The sequence below is a fragment of the Talpa occidentalis genome, unplaced genomic scaffold (genome assembly GCF_014898055.3).
Source record: "Talpa occidentalis isolate TD23 unplaced genomic scaffold, MPIMG_talOcc4v2.1 talOcc4.4, whole genome shotgun sequence".
In the NCBI taxonomy this organism is placed as follows: domain Eukaryota; kingdom Metazoa; phylum Chordata; class Mammalia; order Eulipotyphla; family Talpidae; genus Talpa; species Talpa occidentalis.
The window spans coordinates 46,594,415-46,610,262 of record NW_023604295.1 but is presented as its reverse complement, the minus strand read 5'-3'; the positions used below and the strand labels follow the sequence as shown (position 1 = coordinate 46,610,262).

Here is a 15,848-nt window from a genome sequence, read left to right as displayed (position 1 = left end):
TAATTTCGGTATCTGGTATGTTAGTTCAAGACAGACACCCTCCCACCACAAAGACTGAGACCCAATTCCTATAATGCTGAACACATATAATTACTTTAATGAAATGACTATGACACTAATTTATTTAACCATTGTACAACAGGGAATTGGTTAAATTATGATAAGCCATAGAATGAGTTTATACATAGCTAATAGAAATCACATTATAGAACTATACTCATGGACAGTAAAATATTATAAAGGGGGAAAGGCAATCAATTTTGTGATCTCATTAAAAATATGTAACAGGGGGCCTTCCCGGTGGCACAGCGGTTGAGCGCTGGGTTGCGAAGCTGCCCGCGGCCTCTGGGCGCCGGTTCCATCCCCAGCTGCTTCCCGGCCACCGGAGGAGGGTCCCACATGGCGTGCAGACCTCTCCTGCCGCCCGCTGCTCCCCTCAGCAGTGTACTTCGGTCCTTCTGCCTGCTCTGCTCCCCGCTCTGGCTCTGGTGAATTCTCTCACCGTCCCGCGCTTCTGACTGTACCCAGTGCATGTATAAACAAACACAAACAAATAAATAAAACATGCCTCATTAAAAAAAATATATATATATGTAACAGGGGGCTTCCCTGGTGGCGCAAGGGGTTAAGCCACAACCTATGAAGCCATCTGCAGCCACTGCAGCACAAGTTCAATCCCAGGCCAGGGAGCTACCCACATGGCACAGCAGACCTCTCCTGACTCACCTGCTGCTCCCCTCAGCAGTGCAGTTCATTAGATCTGTCTGTTCTGCTCCCCACTCTGTCTCTAGTGAATTCTCTCACTCCCCACACCTCCAGCTTGTACCCCAGCTCTTGTACATATAAATCTTTAAAAAAAAAGTTAACAGAAAAATGTTTTCATTTTTTGTTTTAAAAAATATATAGATGCCTAAGAAACAGTTGGAACAGCATACAACAACAAATGGATCATAAAACAATGTATTTTTATTTTCTTTTGTAGTCCCGGGATATTTTCAAGCAAAATTTGGGTAACTACCACAGATCTGTTCTGGGTGGGAAGCTGGTTCATATCTGAAGATTCCATTCTTCATCTAGAAGAATGTTCTGAAAACCCTGAAGTCCTTTAAAATTAAAGTAGCATTTTCAAAGAAAAATATGAATCTAGTATCAAAGAATTAAGAGAATGTTAACAATGTTAAGTGCTAGCACCTGTGGCCAGTGCTTTATGTACATCATTTTAATTAGTATTCGGTCTTGTTAGATAATCCTATTTTCCTTGATTCTTTTGTTCTTTCATGAGAAAAAAAAAACCAGGCCCAAAGAGGCGGTGAATTTCTTGGTTACATAGCCAGCTGTTGAACCTAAGAGTGTTATATTTCAAAACCATGGTTCTAATAAATTATCGAGAAAGGAACCCTAAGGAATTATTTAATTCAGCTTCTTCACTTTATAACAGAGTCAATTTTCCCATCACACAAGATACTACATATATCTTACATTCCTCAGCCTTTTTGTTGTTGAGATTGAAACTTAGTATACTTAGAATACAGTTAATTAGCCCAGAAAGAGTTAATAGGACCACAGGGTTGCTATAGTAAGTGAACCACGCATTCTGGTATCACTCTGTTAAACTATTTCATTAATTTACTTGTACATATTCAGTCTATGGCAGAGCCGGCTTCTAATAAGAGATAATTATCTGGGCTTAAGCAATAAACTTGATTCTAGTCAATTCTAAAATGAAACTAGCTAGCCACTGATTAATCATGCCAAACACCTTTGAGGCTATTAAGTGATCCAAAATCTAAACAAACTACTTCCCCAAAAGTCAGAACTAATAAAAACAACTGTATTGATTTAAAATACAGATACAGAAGGCTTGCCCAGTTCTTGCCTCTAAGGAAGTTAAAAATAAAAAAAATCTTGAATGAAACGACCTGGCTACTGTACTCATTCTGAATTGGTAAAGGGTTATTTTCTTACTTCTTAAGCTCCTAATGGTGGAGATTCATTGGATGAGACCATTATCTGCTTTTTCCTTACAAGAGATATTCAGAGTCCCCGGAATGACACAAGAATATAAGAAACTTACATGTTTTAAGATTTGTTTACACTATACCCTTTAAGAAAAACAAGCAAACAACTAAAGACAAACACACATGAAGAGATTTTTGACCAGGGATATTTCTTTTAATAAATTATAAATACTTCTTTCATTTGTCAAAGTTCATCAAAGAACTCCCAAAATCATTGAATCTTCTTCATTCTTCAGGAATGAGCAGACCACCTACAGAAAGAGATTTCAGCAAGTCAGATTTCAAACATTATGCCAGACCTATAAAATTAGGAAATATTAACATCACTGGAAATGAATGCCTCCACCAGTGCTATTTACTAATTGCCACAATTACCCTAAACCAGTCATGAAACATTTTTAAATTCTAGTTTTGCCTAACTAAAAAATCACTAAAATTGTTCAATCTGTACTATTTAATCTTTAGAGGTGTGTTGAAGTAAAAACTTTATGTAATCTATATATTTTCTCAAAAATAACTTTCACAAAAAAGGCATTTTAATTTTATAGCTAGTCAAGAGAATTTTGCTAATCACTCCTGGCTGATCCAAGCATGTTTGGCAAAAACCCATGAAGCTGAAGGCAGAAGGTCAGCTCTGTACAAAAAGCACTTCCTGTGGAAAGCTACTCACTTAATCCCAAGGACGAACTAAGGGCAACGATCAAAAAAGAAAGTGTACTAGAGGACAGGGTTGCTGTTGTAGTCAGTGAGTACCAGCCTGCTCTCCAGACAGCTCTCACCCACCCCCACCCCAGAAGCAATCCCGGAAGTCAGAAAACATGCTGTAATTAAAAGATAACTTCAGTAATAATTTGGGCTAGCCAACTCTTAAATCTAAAGCAAGTGCTTCTCTCAAGCAGCTATTCCTGAATTTAGAGGAAGATAAGTCTCCTCAAACAACACAATAATTTAAACTCTCCCTATTCCAAAAGGCTCAAACACAGATTGGGCAGGAATGATAACTCAACATTAAGCCAGTCCACATTCCAGGACATAGTAGAGTCCAAAGTATTATCTCCTTTGCTACAGACTATGTATGAAGAGGGGCTGGTTACCTGCTGAAAGTCTCTGGGTGCACACACATTGGTTTTATCTCTGAGAAGAGACCCTCTCTTTCTCAGGTTGGCATTTTCTAAGGTCTTAAATAATAAGTATCTATTAAGTGAACAAATGTCTGAATAGCAGAAATGTCCCCTTTTTGGATATTCTTGGTGTTACATTGTATACAATTTCATTTTCTGTGTGCGTGTGAAATCAGCATATTTTAAGCATATTTTAGTCAACTATTAAGTTCAGTTAAACTTAATAAAAGAAAATCGCCACTGCTCAGTACTAGAACTTCAACTGCATTCAATGATATTAGGGCCCAAACTGGGATTCTAGTGATTCCTAAAGGCAGAAAGATACTGGTTGTCATTTTCTTCTTGCATTTCTAAGCAGGTTCTAGGTTGCTTCAGTTTCGTTTCTTCTTTTTTTTTTTTAAGATCGCTTCAGTTTCTCTTTCAGTAAAATAAACTGTCACAGAAGAAAGTGTCTAGAAACAATGCCAGCACATCTATTTTTTCTTAGGAGTAGTTTTTGCTACTATGTAAATTTTCTGACAGTTTATGTTTAGCATTAAACTTACTACTTCAGTCTAAACCAGTGGTTCTTAAAGAGGAGTACACTTGAAAATTATCTAGACATTTCTTGAGTCGCCATGTGCACATCAGGGCCTAGGTTTGTGAGTTTTGGAAATACTGTTTGGGTGATTTAAAATCTGAATATAGCCTACTTTTATATGAAGTCCCAACCTACTGAATTAAAGGTACACTTCAGATCTAGCTTATTTAATGACAATGAAATCTACAAAGGTTTTTGAATCAAGAAACTTTCATGTTCATTACTGGAAAGATCAAAGTTTGCAAAATATTTTTCCTCTGAAGTTATTCAGAACAATGCAGTCTAAGAGATACCTACTTAGTTAAGTTTACCTTGTAACAGTATAGGCAGTTGTGTTGGATTTTACCTACAGCCAGTGACCTGGTTACTAAGTTATACACACCTATGCATTTCAGCAATAGGCTTCCTAATTGGCATTCATGAAAATGTTTTAGGATTTATTCTTGGACAACCAAGAATAAAGGCAATCCTAAAAATGAGTATGTTGGCAGTAAAATCTCATTACGTGCAAGGAGTGAAGCATAAAGTGCCAGTGATTTGGAGAATATAAAAGACCTAGACTCTAGTTTTAATTCCAGCCCCTGTCAACGCTTAACTTGGGCAAGTCTTTTGCCCAAGTCCTCACTGTTCTCCATGTCCCCATGGTAGCTGGGGACCTACAAGGACCCAGATACCTATTCCTCTTCCAAAGTATTATTACACCAAAAATGAAAACACGACATTTTGAATTTTTAGAATTGTACTACATGGATTCAGATTGTTCTTCTTGTAACCAGGATTCAAAAATCCATAATCTGCCATATATTCAACTCTTGCTTCATTCAATTAATGTTTGCTATCCACAACTCCCCCAGGTATTGTGTTCTGGTTTCTATTTTAGTTTACAAAGTATATTTATACATGTATCATTAAATGTTCACAACTCTATTAAGTAGTCACTTTACAGATAAGAAAACTAAGGTTCAGAAAGTTAAGGACTTGCCCAAGACAACATAATCATTTAAATATCAGCTCTACTAAGTCCAAAAGCTCTTGTACTTTCTTATATGTGCAAATAAAGTACCTAGGAATCAGTTTCACTGTCCCATGATATTTCCTGGTGCTTGTGAACACAGGGTACTTGTAACAACTGTACCACTTCTGCCGTCTCCAAAGAGTCTAAGAGGAATTTTGATGATGCTAAAATTACATTCTTTTACAAGGCAGGTTCAGTCCTAGCCAACAGCTTATTCAACTGATTAGGAAGAGAGTTAGATTATGAATAATGAAACCATGTACAAATGTTGAGATTCTGTATCTTTAAAATCAATCAATAGGTATACTTTTTAAGAACACACTCCCCTCCCCAAAAACAATTCACCCCTGGATTTCTTTAAATGCTATCTATTCTAAAAGTCATTTAAGTATATCATGTATACAGAGTAGCTAGACCACATCATATAGAGAACCACAAAATATATTATGGTTCTCTTTTTAGAAATGAAAAAAGTAAAACTTAGAGGGTTAATGTCTCAATAAGTGTATCCACAGTGAAAAATAAGCTAAACCAGGTATCAAAAGAACCAAAGATTAAGGTTCAGGATTTTCAGCCTAGTCTGTTTGCCACTTACACAGCAATGCTTCTTAACAGCTTTGGACTGATTCCTTATCCCTCCTTTTTTTCATACCTCAGTGAGGAAGACCGGCCACATGTGAAATTCCAAAAAGGCAGGAAAGAGGTGAAAAGGGAAGGAAGTCAGGCTTTCTAATACTATCATACTAATATGTAGCTTTGGCATTATTTCTCAGCTACTGAGTTAACAGTGGCAATGTACTGTAGACATTAGGCAGGGTGGGGAGTGAGCAGGAGCATCAGCAGAGGGAGTTTGCCTGGATAGAGGCAGTTCCGATCCTATTAATCCTCCTTGGGGGGTCATTTCAAACCTGTCCGTCTGAGTTTCATCATGTAATTAGCACTCTTCTATAGACTGAGTACCTACTACGCACCAGGCACTGTTAAAGGTCCTGGGAAAATGGCAGTGAAACAGAAAATTCCTTCTCTCTCAGAGCTTACATTCTAGTTGGAATAAAGCAACACAGATGATAAACACATAATATGCAGGTGATGGTATTCAGTAGGCACTAGCCACATGTGGCTATTGAAATTAAAGAATGATTAAACAATCCATTCCTCAGTTTCAGTAGACAAATTTCAAGTCCTCAGCAGCTACAGATAGCTAATGGCAACCATACAGTGGAGTGCAGGTACAGAAATATTTTCATACCTATCACAGAAAGTTCTCTTGAATATTGCTGGGACAGGCAGCAAGAGATGCTGTTTATAGAGTGTTGAGGCAAAGCCTCTCTACTAAGGAGATATTCTGAATACAGACCTCAATGAGTGAGTAAGTATGGTTGCTTAATGAATTAATACTTTCCAAACAAAAGAAAATCAATTATTTCTGGTATGTTGTAAACACATTACTCAGGGACCCTTTCATCATTAAAATTTGGATTCAAGGTTCTTAAAAAAAAATTGGTCCAAGATTTTTGCTTTCTTAGAATATTGCACGGTCCAAAATAAACAGCAACAATTTCATTTTTGTTTTGCAGAGAGTATTACTTCTGTGTGCCGTCTACACCGATATAAATGAACTTATTAAAGGCCAATATTAGAAATAAGGAGAGAACATTTTCCTTTTAGTTCCTTTAAAAGTCAGAAAATTGAATATTTTAAACTCCCTACAGCTATGTTTCCTTCAGACTCTGACATAATTCTAAAGGTTTTTGTCTTCCTTGAAAGCCTGAATTCTCTTTCCCAAATCCACTGAATGCCTCTCAATTTATTAGCATCATTTACTTCCTACATTAGACATGGAAAAATTTTTAGTGATACTTAAGCATATTAGATTAACCAGGTGAACTACCCTACAAAATGAATGTTGTCAATGACCATTAAAGCAATACATAATTCTGAAACAATAAACCAATATATTATTACCTTTCCCAATCAGAAAGTAACATGCTCACCATCTCATATCTTAAATCCCAGGGCTCTCATACACTCCTTGTGGGCCTCAATTAGGTGTCCACAGTGTTCTTCTCCTTTCTCGATGATGCTACAAAAATAAATGAACTTATTATATAACAAGAACATGGTTAAGAGTGATGGGAGTGAGGTAGAACATGAGCCTGGTGGAACGTAGCTGGAGTTAAAAAAAAATGCTATTACACCAAATGGCTGTTTGTTTTTCTGTTTGTTTGTTTTTGACTCTTATAATATTTCTAAGCCCCTAAAGATGTTACAAAGATAACTACTTTTTTGTTAGGGGGGGCGGGGAGAGGGGAACCTGATTCATTCTTTCATTATGCATATCAAATACTGCCTCTAGTTCATATGTAAGGAATAATATCACTCTATAATGAAATAAACTGACTGAATAAAATATTCATGCTCAATGGAAGAGAAAAGGTTTAATTTTCTGCCTGCTATCACATAGGAATTACATTCTTGATTCTTGATTTATCTACATGTACATTCAAATAAATCTACTTGAATCATAAGACATCCAATAACATAAACAGCAAAAAAGATCTGGCGGCCAGGAGAAAACTGATCAGTCCCCCTCATGGTCAAAGAACTTATTATTTGCAAAATTCACAGAGACAAGCTTTATTACTAGGGCCTGCAAAAGTAATTTCATCAAAGAATCAAGTTAAACCAAATTCAATTACAAGAAAAAAACTGATTCCTGACTAGAGATAATTGGGGAGAAGATATGTTGGTAGCTAGTGCAACAGAAATTTAAAGATAGGTAGGTTCTTCTTCCGTTTAAATCCTCCACATCCTTCAATAGCTCAAGGGCAGTCTGCCTATGAGTGACTTCCTGGGATAGTTTTTTATGAAAATAACTAGCATTCCCTGGCCTGTACTGAATGCTGTAAATACCGTGCTAGGCACTTGATGTGGTTTAAATCATTAAACCTCTGCAATAATCCTGGAGGCAAATACTTTTATTAGGCACATTGGAGTTATATGAGGCAGATGTTAAGGAATTTGCTCAAGATCACCAAGTCTTGGGTAGACTCAAACCTTGACTCTGGATCATGATACATCACACTATCAGAAAGTTCAATAAGCACTTACTGTCACTATGGAAGCAATTTCGTTAAAGAAGGTAGTCTTTCAATTCCCCCTTCATAATGTTGGGAGATTTGCAAAATACTAAATATTAATAAAAAGCAATGAACTCCTACACTCTAATGTATTATCCGTAATATGCCACTTATGATTTCTTTACTTTTTATGTGAGGAGGAAAAGGAGCTGGTGGGAAGACTTGTTCCACAACAGAATCCATATAAAGTTCTCCTTTTGCGGAGTGATGGTAATCTACACGTACCATTATTCTAAGTACTGTGAACTTAGAATACACTGTAGTAGACTGGCTGATTTTTAAGTCACCTATCTAAAAAGAACGGGAACTCTTCAGCACCGCCAGGACTGCAAATACTGAGAAGAAACAACAGAAAATGTTTATTTTTTGGTCTCGCCAACATTTTAAACTTCCTTTGGCTATGATTCTGATTCTAAAGATTTCTTGCCTTCCTTGAAAGTCTAAATAGTCCCCCAAATCCACTGAATTCCCCTCGACTTATAAGAATCACTTACTCTCTACATTTGGAATTTAAAAGGCTTTTTCAGTGATACCAAAGCATGTCCATCAGGTGCACTACCTTACAGACTGACTGAATGGTTGCTCATGATCGCTACATCTGCAAAAGATCACAGCCCTTACCACGTGGCATAACAAACATTGGTGTGTCGCCATTAGCGTCAAGTTCTCTTAAGCAATGTAGCACCCTTATGCAGTTCTACGTCTTATGACCCTACACAGTGCTTGACACGTAATAGAGGCTCAAAAAACCTTCAGTAGGGGCACGTGGGTGAAGCAAGTCTGAGTCAATGTGACCCTTCCACCGTTTTCCCAGGAAGAGCTGTCAACAGCCGACCGCCCAGCCTGCGGGGCCCTATAACTCTCGAGCGCGCCGCACAGCAAAGTGGGGAGCTACGACCAGCCCAAGGGGGGGACACAAGCTGCGGAAGGCGGAGCGGGGGCCCGCCGGCCGCCCCTTCCCGGCAGCGCACTGACCACGCATCGCGCGCCTTCTTGGTCTCCGGGCAGGCGCAGCAGGGCTTCAACGGCTTCTTCTCCTGCGACTCAGACGGGGCAGGGCTTGCGGCCGCCAGACCCGGCATGTTTGGCGCCGAAATCAGCGACTTGCTCAGACACCCTAAACTGTGCCAGCGGCGATTCGTTCGCAGTCACTTCCGCAGTCGCTTTGAAAAAGGACAGGAAGTCCCGCCTTCCTCAGACCAGTGCTGGGGGGGGAACAACGCGGGGGAGGAAGAGGAAGTTTTTTTTTTTTTTTTTAAGGCGCGTGCGCAGAAGAGGCTCTAGCATAGCGGGAATGCCAGGGCCCCTTTTTAGCGCAGGCGCAGAGGCGGTGGAGGGGCTCCAGGAGTCTGAAAGGCAACGTGGGAAGAGCTAGAAAGATGAGAGCTGAAAGGCAGTTCCAAGATCCCCCAACCCCACTACTCCCCACGGATGTAAAGAATGCATGAAGGTGAAATGACTTGTCCAAGCTAAAGAAAAACCACTAGTGAAAGCCAGTTTCCTTCAGCAACAAGCCAGTTCCCCTTATTTCACACTGCGGTATTATCAGCCTTGTTCCTGTCTCCCAAGGCACTTCGCTGACCTAGTTAAAAATGAGTTGAAAAAACAATTTAACAAACTAGTCCACAAGTGTTAATCACCCATGCCACTCCTATTCCCCATACAGTTTTTTTTTGTTTTTTTTTTTGTTTTAATTCTCATAGCTGCCTGGGAAGTAGGTTGTTTTGTTTTTTTTTTAATTTAAGATTTACTTATTTATGCATACTAGAGCTGGGGTACAGGCCAGACATGGGGGGGTAGTGGTGAGAGGATTCACCAGAGACAGAGTGGGGAACAGAACAGGCAGACTGAAGTACACTGCTGAGGCAAGCAGCGGGCGAGACAGGAGAGGTCTGCTGCACCATTGTGTTTCTCTTTGGCCGGCCGGATCGAACTCTGCGGATTGCTTCATAGTGCCGTGCTTAACCCCTTGCGCCACCAGGGAGGCCCCCCCATACAGTTTAAATCCTTAGGTAATTGGCATTTTTTTAGCCTCCTTACGAAAGGTTTGATTTCAGCAGGAATTAAATCGAAAAAAATTTCCCCATTGAGATTTGAGTTAGGTAGGTAAGAACTGGTGCCTACATTGTCTGCAGTACAGTGACTATAATATCGCAATTTTTTTTTTTCCCCACAGAAATGATGGAGAAAGGGAATCTTCTTTATCCTGATCCCTGGTTATTACTGCGGGTAAGGACTGGCTTTACTCACAGATAGCAAATTTTGCATGGCTTTTTCACAGACTTCAGGTCGGCTTTGCTCTCTTGGCGGCTCAAGGAGGTCATTTCCAGAACATTTTACAGTGTGTTCCCAGAGTGTAGACCGCTCTTGCCAGTGCCCACTCTGGAAGGCAATTAGGCAGTATCTAGTTAATTACTGTGACTCAGCAATTTTGTTCCTGGATCTATATTCCAAAGAAGTTCCTAGCAAGTCCATTAGGGAACATGTATGGAGATAACTGTCACAGCATTTCTATGTGGCAGACAACTGGAGGCAATCTGAGCATGCATTACTGGGGAGATGGAAAGGGAAATAGGGAACACTGATCACAAACTATAAGAAATTGCATCATATACACAAGTAATGTTGGAGATGGTGACACCAGAGGGTCTTGGTGTCTTGTGGAAAAAGAATTTTAGAAAGTACCAAGTACTGGAGTAAAGCTCGCCAAAGTTTGTTTATTTAGAAGGTAACTGTAAGATAAAGTACTCTGCATAAGGCAGCAGGTGGTCACTGAAAAACTGGAGAACTGCCCAGAGGGTGTAAAGCAGGAGAGTTTTTGTGATCTTTCTTTTTCTTCTGGGGGGGGGGTGTCCCTTTTAATTATGTATGCATGCCTTTGCTGCCTTGCTTGGTCCTGATTCCAGGCTAATTGTAACTGGGGGTAACTGCCACATCAGAGGTCAGAGGTGAAGGAACAAAGACTAATGTCAAAATGGTGAGATGCAATTAAAAAGAAGGTTGTGAAAAGGGTAACTAACCCAGCCAATAATTGCTGTTTAGCTATGGATTGGAGCTGTTAGATAGAATAAATTCGGACTCTTACCAAGCTGCCTGGTCCCAGATCTTATCCAGTCCTTAAGACTAGGCTGCAGCAGCCCTACCTACAATATGGAATGCAGAAATGCAGCTGTGTCTGGGAGTGTGTGAGAGCCCTTTTCTACCCCTAACCATAACAAGGATAAATTTTTAAAATAGTATAGGTAGTGGGAAAAGGATGAGAATAAATAATCAAATATGTGCATATATAAATTTAAAGAAGAATGCAAAATAAAAAATACACATAAGAATACATGCATGAATACCTGTGTTGTATTTGAGTCTATTTCTGATACTTTGTCTCTTCATACTGCTTTTAACTTGCCTTTTAGTATACCTTCTAAATTTGTTTGTATGCCAAATATGTCAGACTGAAATTTGTGTCCCTAGATCATATACTGAAGTTCACAGAATTCAAATTCCATTTAAGATAAAATAAAATTTCCAAAAAAATGGAAACATAAGAAACATACTTTAACATAATAAAAGCCTATAGGTAAACCGCCCCCCCTAAAAAAAGAATACATGCATGAAAAAAAGATTTGCTTTATAATAGAATAATTGCCTGTGAAGGGAGGCAAGTGGGGGTAGAGAATGGGAATAAATATTATTTAAAAAGTAAACTTGTTGGGATCAAAGATGATGTGTCATCTTCAGAGGAGTTTAACTAAATCAATGATCCTCACCTGGAAAACAAGGAATGCCGTGTCAGTTGCACGCCACCAAAGAGTTTGGAAACCATTACTTCATGGGGTGGAACTGGAATTTAATATTGTAATGTCTTCTTTCACTGCAGTTTTAGGTAGTGTGGAACAAAGTAAGTTTTATTCTAAGGGCTTAAGTCATTTCCTTAACTTTGAAGTAAAAATAATCATTTTTTATAAAGAGATATTGTTCTGTGACACGGCCATGCTTATTATGGTCCCTCAGTGGCCAGTATATAGTGGACACAGTGTAAATGCTTTTTACTCAGAGAAATTATTGCCATAGAGCTTTATTTTGCCTTGTTGCTTTATGGAATCTAGAAGTATTCCCTCCTCCACCCCAACAGCTTAAGCAAAGGACAACAACAGAAAAGCAGAAAATGTTTGAACTAATTTTCCCACCATAACTCTTATATTGCCACTGATAATTCTTAATAGAGAAGCCAAATTTTTAAAAAATATGCTCACTGAGAACGTATAAGCAGTTGAAATAACAACAAAATATTTAGCTACTGTATCTTCCTTATACAAGTGAAACTGTTGAGCTTGTGAGCCCACATTTAATCTCATTGCAGCTGAACATATCTAAATTTATAGTTGAGAACACTGAGGTTCAGAGATGGACTTGATGTGTTCAGCATCATATAACTTTGGAAGTAGTGATAGTGTGCAGAAGTTGGAAGTAGTGTTAGTGTGCAGAAGGAGGGACACCCCAGGACCTTCCTCCTTGAGCACTGTGACTGTTGAAAAGCAGAGCAAAAAAATACTCCTTTCCAAAGTGAAATATTTATATCCCTTGCAAATTCTCTTGTTTCAGAATGGTATAGCTAGCCCCAACACGTGGATTACTTTTTCTCCTGCCTTTTGATTTATGAATAAGCAAACTTTAAGGTCAACTATTTGTTTTTACATTAACATCATTTTTTAGTTTTCTTACCCAGCCTAAATGCCTTTAGACCTGTGCGATGCCCTGTCAGTATTAAAGGAAAAGTTGGGATGTAAAACATGAGATTTAGGCTTTCCATTCTATTCCAAGGAAAAATCTCAAGCCTACTTTTCCCATGAAAAACATGAAAATTCCAGAGAGCTGTAATTAGGGATTAAACTAAGAGTAGGAGCATGTGGAGACTAAATAATAAAATAGTGCATTGAGTCATCTGCTTTATAGAGGGAATTCTAAAGTTAGTTTGATTAATAGTTTTTGGTATTAAGTTTTAGCTTCCCATTCTGACTTTAACCAGCAATATTTTACTATTTTATGCCATGGGTTCTTTGTTATTCCAACCAATAAAATGTATAGTTAGCTATAATTGTTACATTGGTAGGCAGCAAGACTTGAAATGGTGATTGTAATGGGCTTTTTTCATAATACAGTTAACATGTTAATGTATGGTACTGAATGGTGATGCTGACTATCAGTGGCATCAAGTAGTTATTCTATGGACACCATAGCAGCCTTGATAAAGTAACAAGTAACAACTAAGGAAATAATTTCTAAACTCCTTCCATGATAAAGGTGATTTTGGTTATTGTTTATGTCTAACTAATCCCAGGTATGTAGACTGGGTAAGGTCTGTAGACCAGGTAAGGATGGGTAGCTGGGGTTGGTAGCGAAGGAGTGACACCATATGCTGAGAGAGAAGAATTACAAGGCTTAAATTTTCATTTGCTTAGTTAATAGGTTCAGAGGTAATTTTGTATAGTATTTGCATTTCTGCCTCTGCTAAAAATAAACAATTCTAATTTCCATAGGTAAATATGTGCTGTATTTCATTTTCTATACCTTTCAAGAACTCTGAGGGATCTGAAATTTTACTCTCTGGCTCGGTTCCATGAATACTGGTAGAAGCTAGCAAACTATTGGGTCAGAGATGAAGGATAATTTATTATTTACAGCCTTTCCTCTTTTACAGGCAGAACACGAGACCCAAGGGGAATTGTCTTCCCACATGGCAAAGCATAACTGATCAAAACCAATATCAAAAGTTTCTATTAAACTAAAAGACCCAGAAACCTAATTTCATAAAGGTTGTATATTAGTTATTTCTTACTGTAACAATATTATCACAAACCTAGTGGAATTACATATTTATTATATCCATTTCTATAGTCAGGAATTGGCATGGTACCATGACTCCTCTGAATAGGGTCTCACAAGACTGTGGTCAAGATTTTGGTTGCGATTGTGGTTTCATCTGAGGTTCTATTAGGGAAGGATATATTTCCAGTCTCTTAAGTTGGCAAAATTCAGTTTCTTGCAGTTGCAGAGCTGAGATATTTGGTTTCTTGTTTGTTCTGGGTTGGAGGCCACCCTCAGCTCTGAGAGGCCACCTGCAGTTCCTGCCACATGGGGATCCTCAACATGGCCACTTGCTTCCTCCCATGATGTTTGACATACAGTATTGGTTAGTGACTTCAAATGTATTTGTAGAGGGGGCAGGCAGTTGGCCACTTCAAATAATTTATCTAATAGAGCAAAAGTCATTCTGAGGAGGGGAGATTTTAGCGGAGAACTCAAAAAGGAGCCAACAGTGAGGCAATGGGGAGTGGGGTGAGAAACATGTCGGGAAGAAGGAACAGAAAGTGGGGTATGTAGCTATAACCACAGACTGAAAAAAAAAATAGCATGTAGCACTGTATTTCATTTGTTTCTGTTTTCTCCAGCATCAGTGGGCTGTACAAATTATCTCAGAATTGTCTACACCTATTACATAATAAATGATACATTTGTTTAATAAATGGCTGGATTTATTAATTCAGGAATCATTTCCTTAAGTTTTCTTGTACCAGATACCTCAGATACAAAATGACCATGTGAAGGCCTGTCCCTTTAAGAACTCACTTTTGTAAGCAGAGGTGCAATCACTGACACAGATGGTCAATGCTATTGATGCTACTATATAGCATTGGAAGAAAGAACAAAATTGTACTCTATTTGGGATATTTTGGGAAACTACATAAAGGTGGAAAATTTAGCCTTTAAGTCTTGAAGGATAACTAGATTAGTTGGGGTTATAAATGGAAAAGCAATTTAGGCAAAGCAATTGACTTGGAGATAAGAAAGTATATGGCTGGTTTGCAAAAACCCCAAGAAATTCAAGGAGTAAAGAAAATAAAATCAGGAGTATATATGGAAAGAGACATAAGAGGTCAAAGGCTTATCCAGGAAGTGGAGTACATCATACAGACAAGCCAGTTCTCAGCTGTGCCACTAAACTGATGTGATAGTTTGAGCATCATAAAGAAAAATAATCATAATGGATTAATATCAGATGTTTAAAAATACATGCATTCAGTGTGATACTAAACACCACAAACTTATAGGTTACCATTGAAAGTTGCTAGAGCAACAACTAATTTCTCTGAAATTTGATAATTGAAAGTGAAAGAATCCTGCATTTATCCAATCTTTCTTCTATAATCTCTGTAAAAGAATCCCCACATAGGTCCTCCCTGGTGGCACAAGGGATTAAGTCTCAGCACTATGAAGCTATCAGCAGCCACTAAAGCACTAGTTCAATACCACCCCCACCCCACAAGGGAGCTAACCCACATGGCCAGGCAGACCTCTCCTGTCTAGCCCACTGCCTCCCTCAGCAGTGTATTTCTGTCAATCTGCCTGTTCTGCTCCACACTCTGTCTCTGGTGAATCCTCTCACCCCCTGCACCTTTGGCCTACACCCCAGCTCTTATATGCATAAATAAATCTTAGAAAAAAAAAATCCCTACGTAATAGAGAATATAGAAAGTATTAAAAATTCACTGTTCTAAGACAAGACTAAGATATACCAAAATGGAATGAGAACCTTTTTCCTATCTTTTAATTGCACCAAATCAGCTATTAAGTGACATCTCGGATTTAACCAGGAAAAACTAAATATGTATTATTAGATGAAATGAGGAATTATTTCGTTACATTTGATAATGATTACGTTTTAAAAATCCGTTTCAGGGCCTCCCCGGTGCAGCGGTTGAGCGCAGCGGTTGAGCGCTGGGTTGCGAAGCTGCCCGCAGCCTCTGCAACGCCAGTTCGATCCCCGGCTGCTCCCAGGTCACCGGAGGAGGGTCCCGCATGGCGCGCAGACCTCTCCTGCCGCCCGCTGCTCCCCTCAGCAGTGTACCTCGGTCCTTCTGCCTGCTCTGCTCCCCACTCTGGCTCTGGTGAATTCTCTCACCCTTCTGTGCTTCTAAC

General features: G+C 38.9%; 1 protein-coding gene and 1 long non-coding RNA gene across 3 annotated transcripts; one reads left to right on the top strand and one right to left on the bottom strand.

Moving 5' to 3' along the window:
* Nucleotides 1–2,130: 2,130 nt before the first annotated feature.
* On the bottom strand, nt 2,131–9,074 carry LOC119257491 (cytochrome c oxidase copper chaperone). Of its 2 annotated transcripts, none has more exons than XM_037525491.2 (3): nt 8,850–9,072; nt 6,729–6,817; nt 2,131–2,269 (listed from the first exon to the last, which is right to left on the bottom strand). In XM_037525491.2, the coding sequence occupies exons 1-2, from the start codon at nt 8,954–8,956 to the stop codon at nt 6,733–6,735; spliced, it is 192 nt and encodes a 63-aa protein (XP_037381388.1). In that variant the 5' UTR covers nt 8,957–9,072; the 3' UTR covers nt 2,131–2,269; nt 6,729–6,732. The 2 variants fall into 2 exon arrangements, with proteins under 2 accessions (XP_037381388.1, XP_054556518.1); XM_054700543.1 differs by lacking the exon at nt 2,131–2,269 and adding an exon at nt 4,771–4,877 and having other exon boundaries at nt 8,850–9,074.
* On the top strand, nt 8,836–14,349 carry LOC119257492 (uncharacterized). The gene is made up of 3 exons (XR_005128037.2): nt 8,836–9,324; nt 10,051–10,103; nt 13,570–14,349. It is a non-coding gene; the product is annotated as an uncharacterized LOC119257492 (long non-coding RNA).
* Nucleotides 14,350–15,848: the final 1,499 nt, after the last annotated feature.

Excerpts from the sequence above, each read along its gene's own strand:
- LOC119257491 (XM_054700543.1), bottom strand. The coding sequence starts at position 8,956 with ATGCCGGGTCTGGCGGCCGCAAGCCCTGCCCCGTCTGAGTCGCAGGAG. Across the intron at positions 6,818-8,849 it reads AAGAAGGCGCGCGATGCGTG|CATCATCGAGAAAGGAGAAG; the intron begins GTCAGTGCGCTG and ends TTATTTTTGTAG.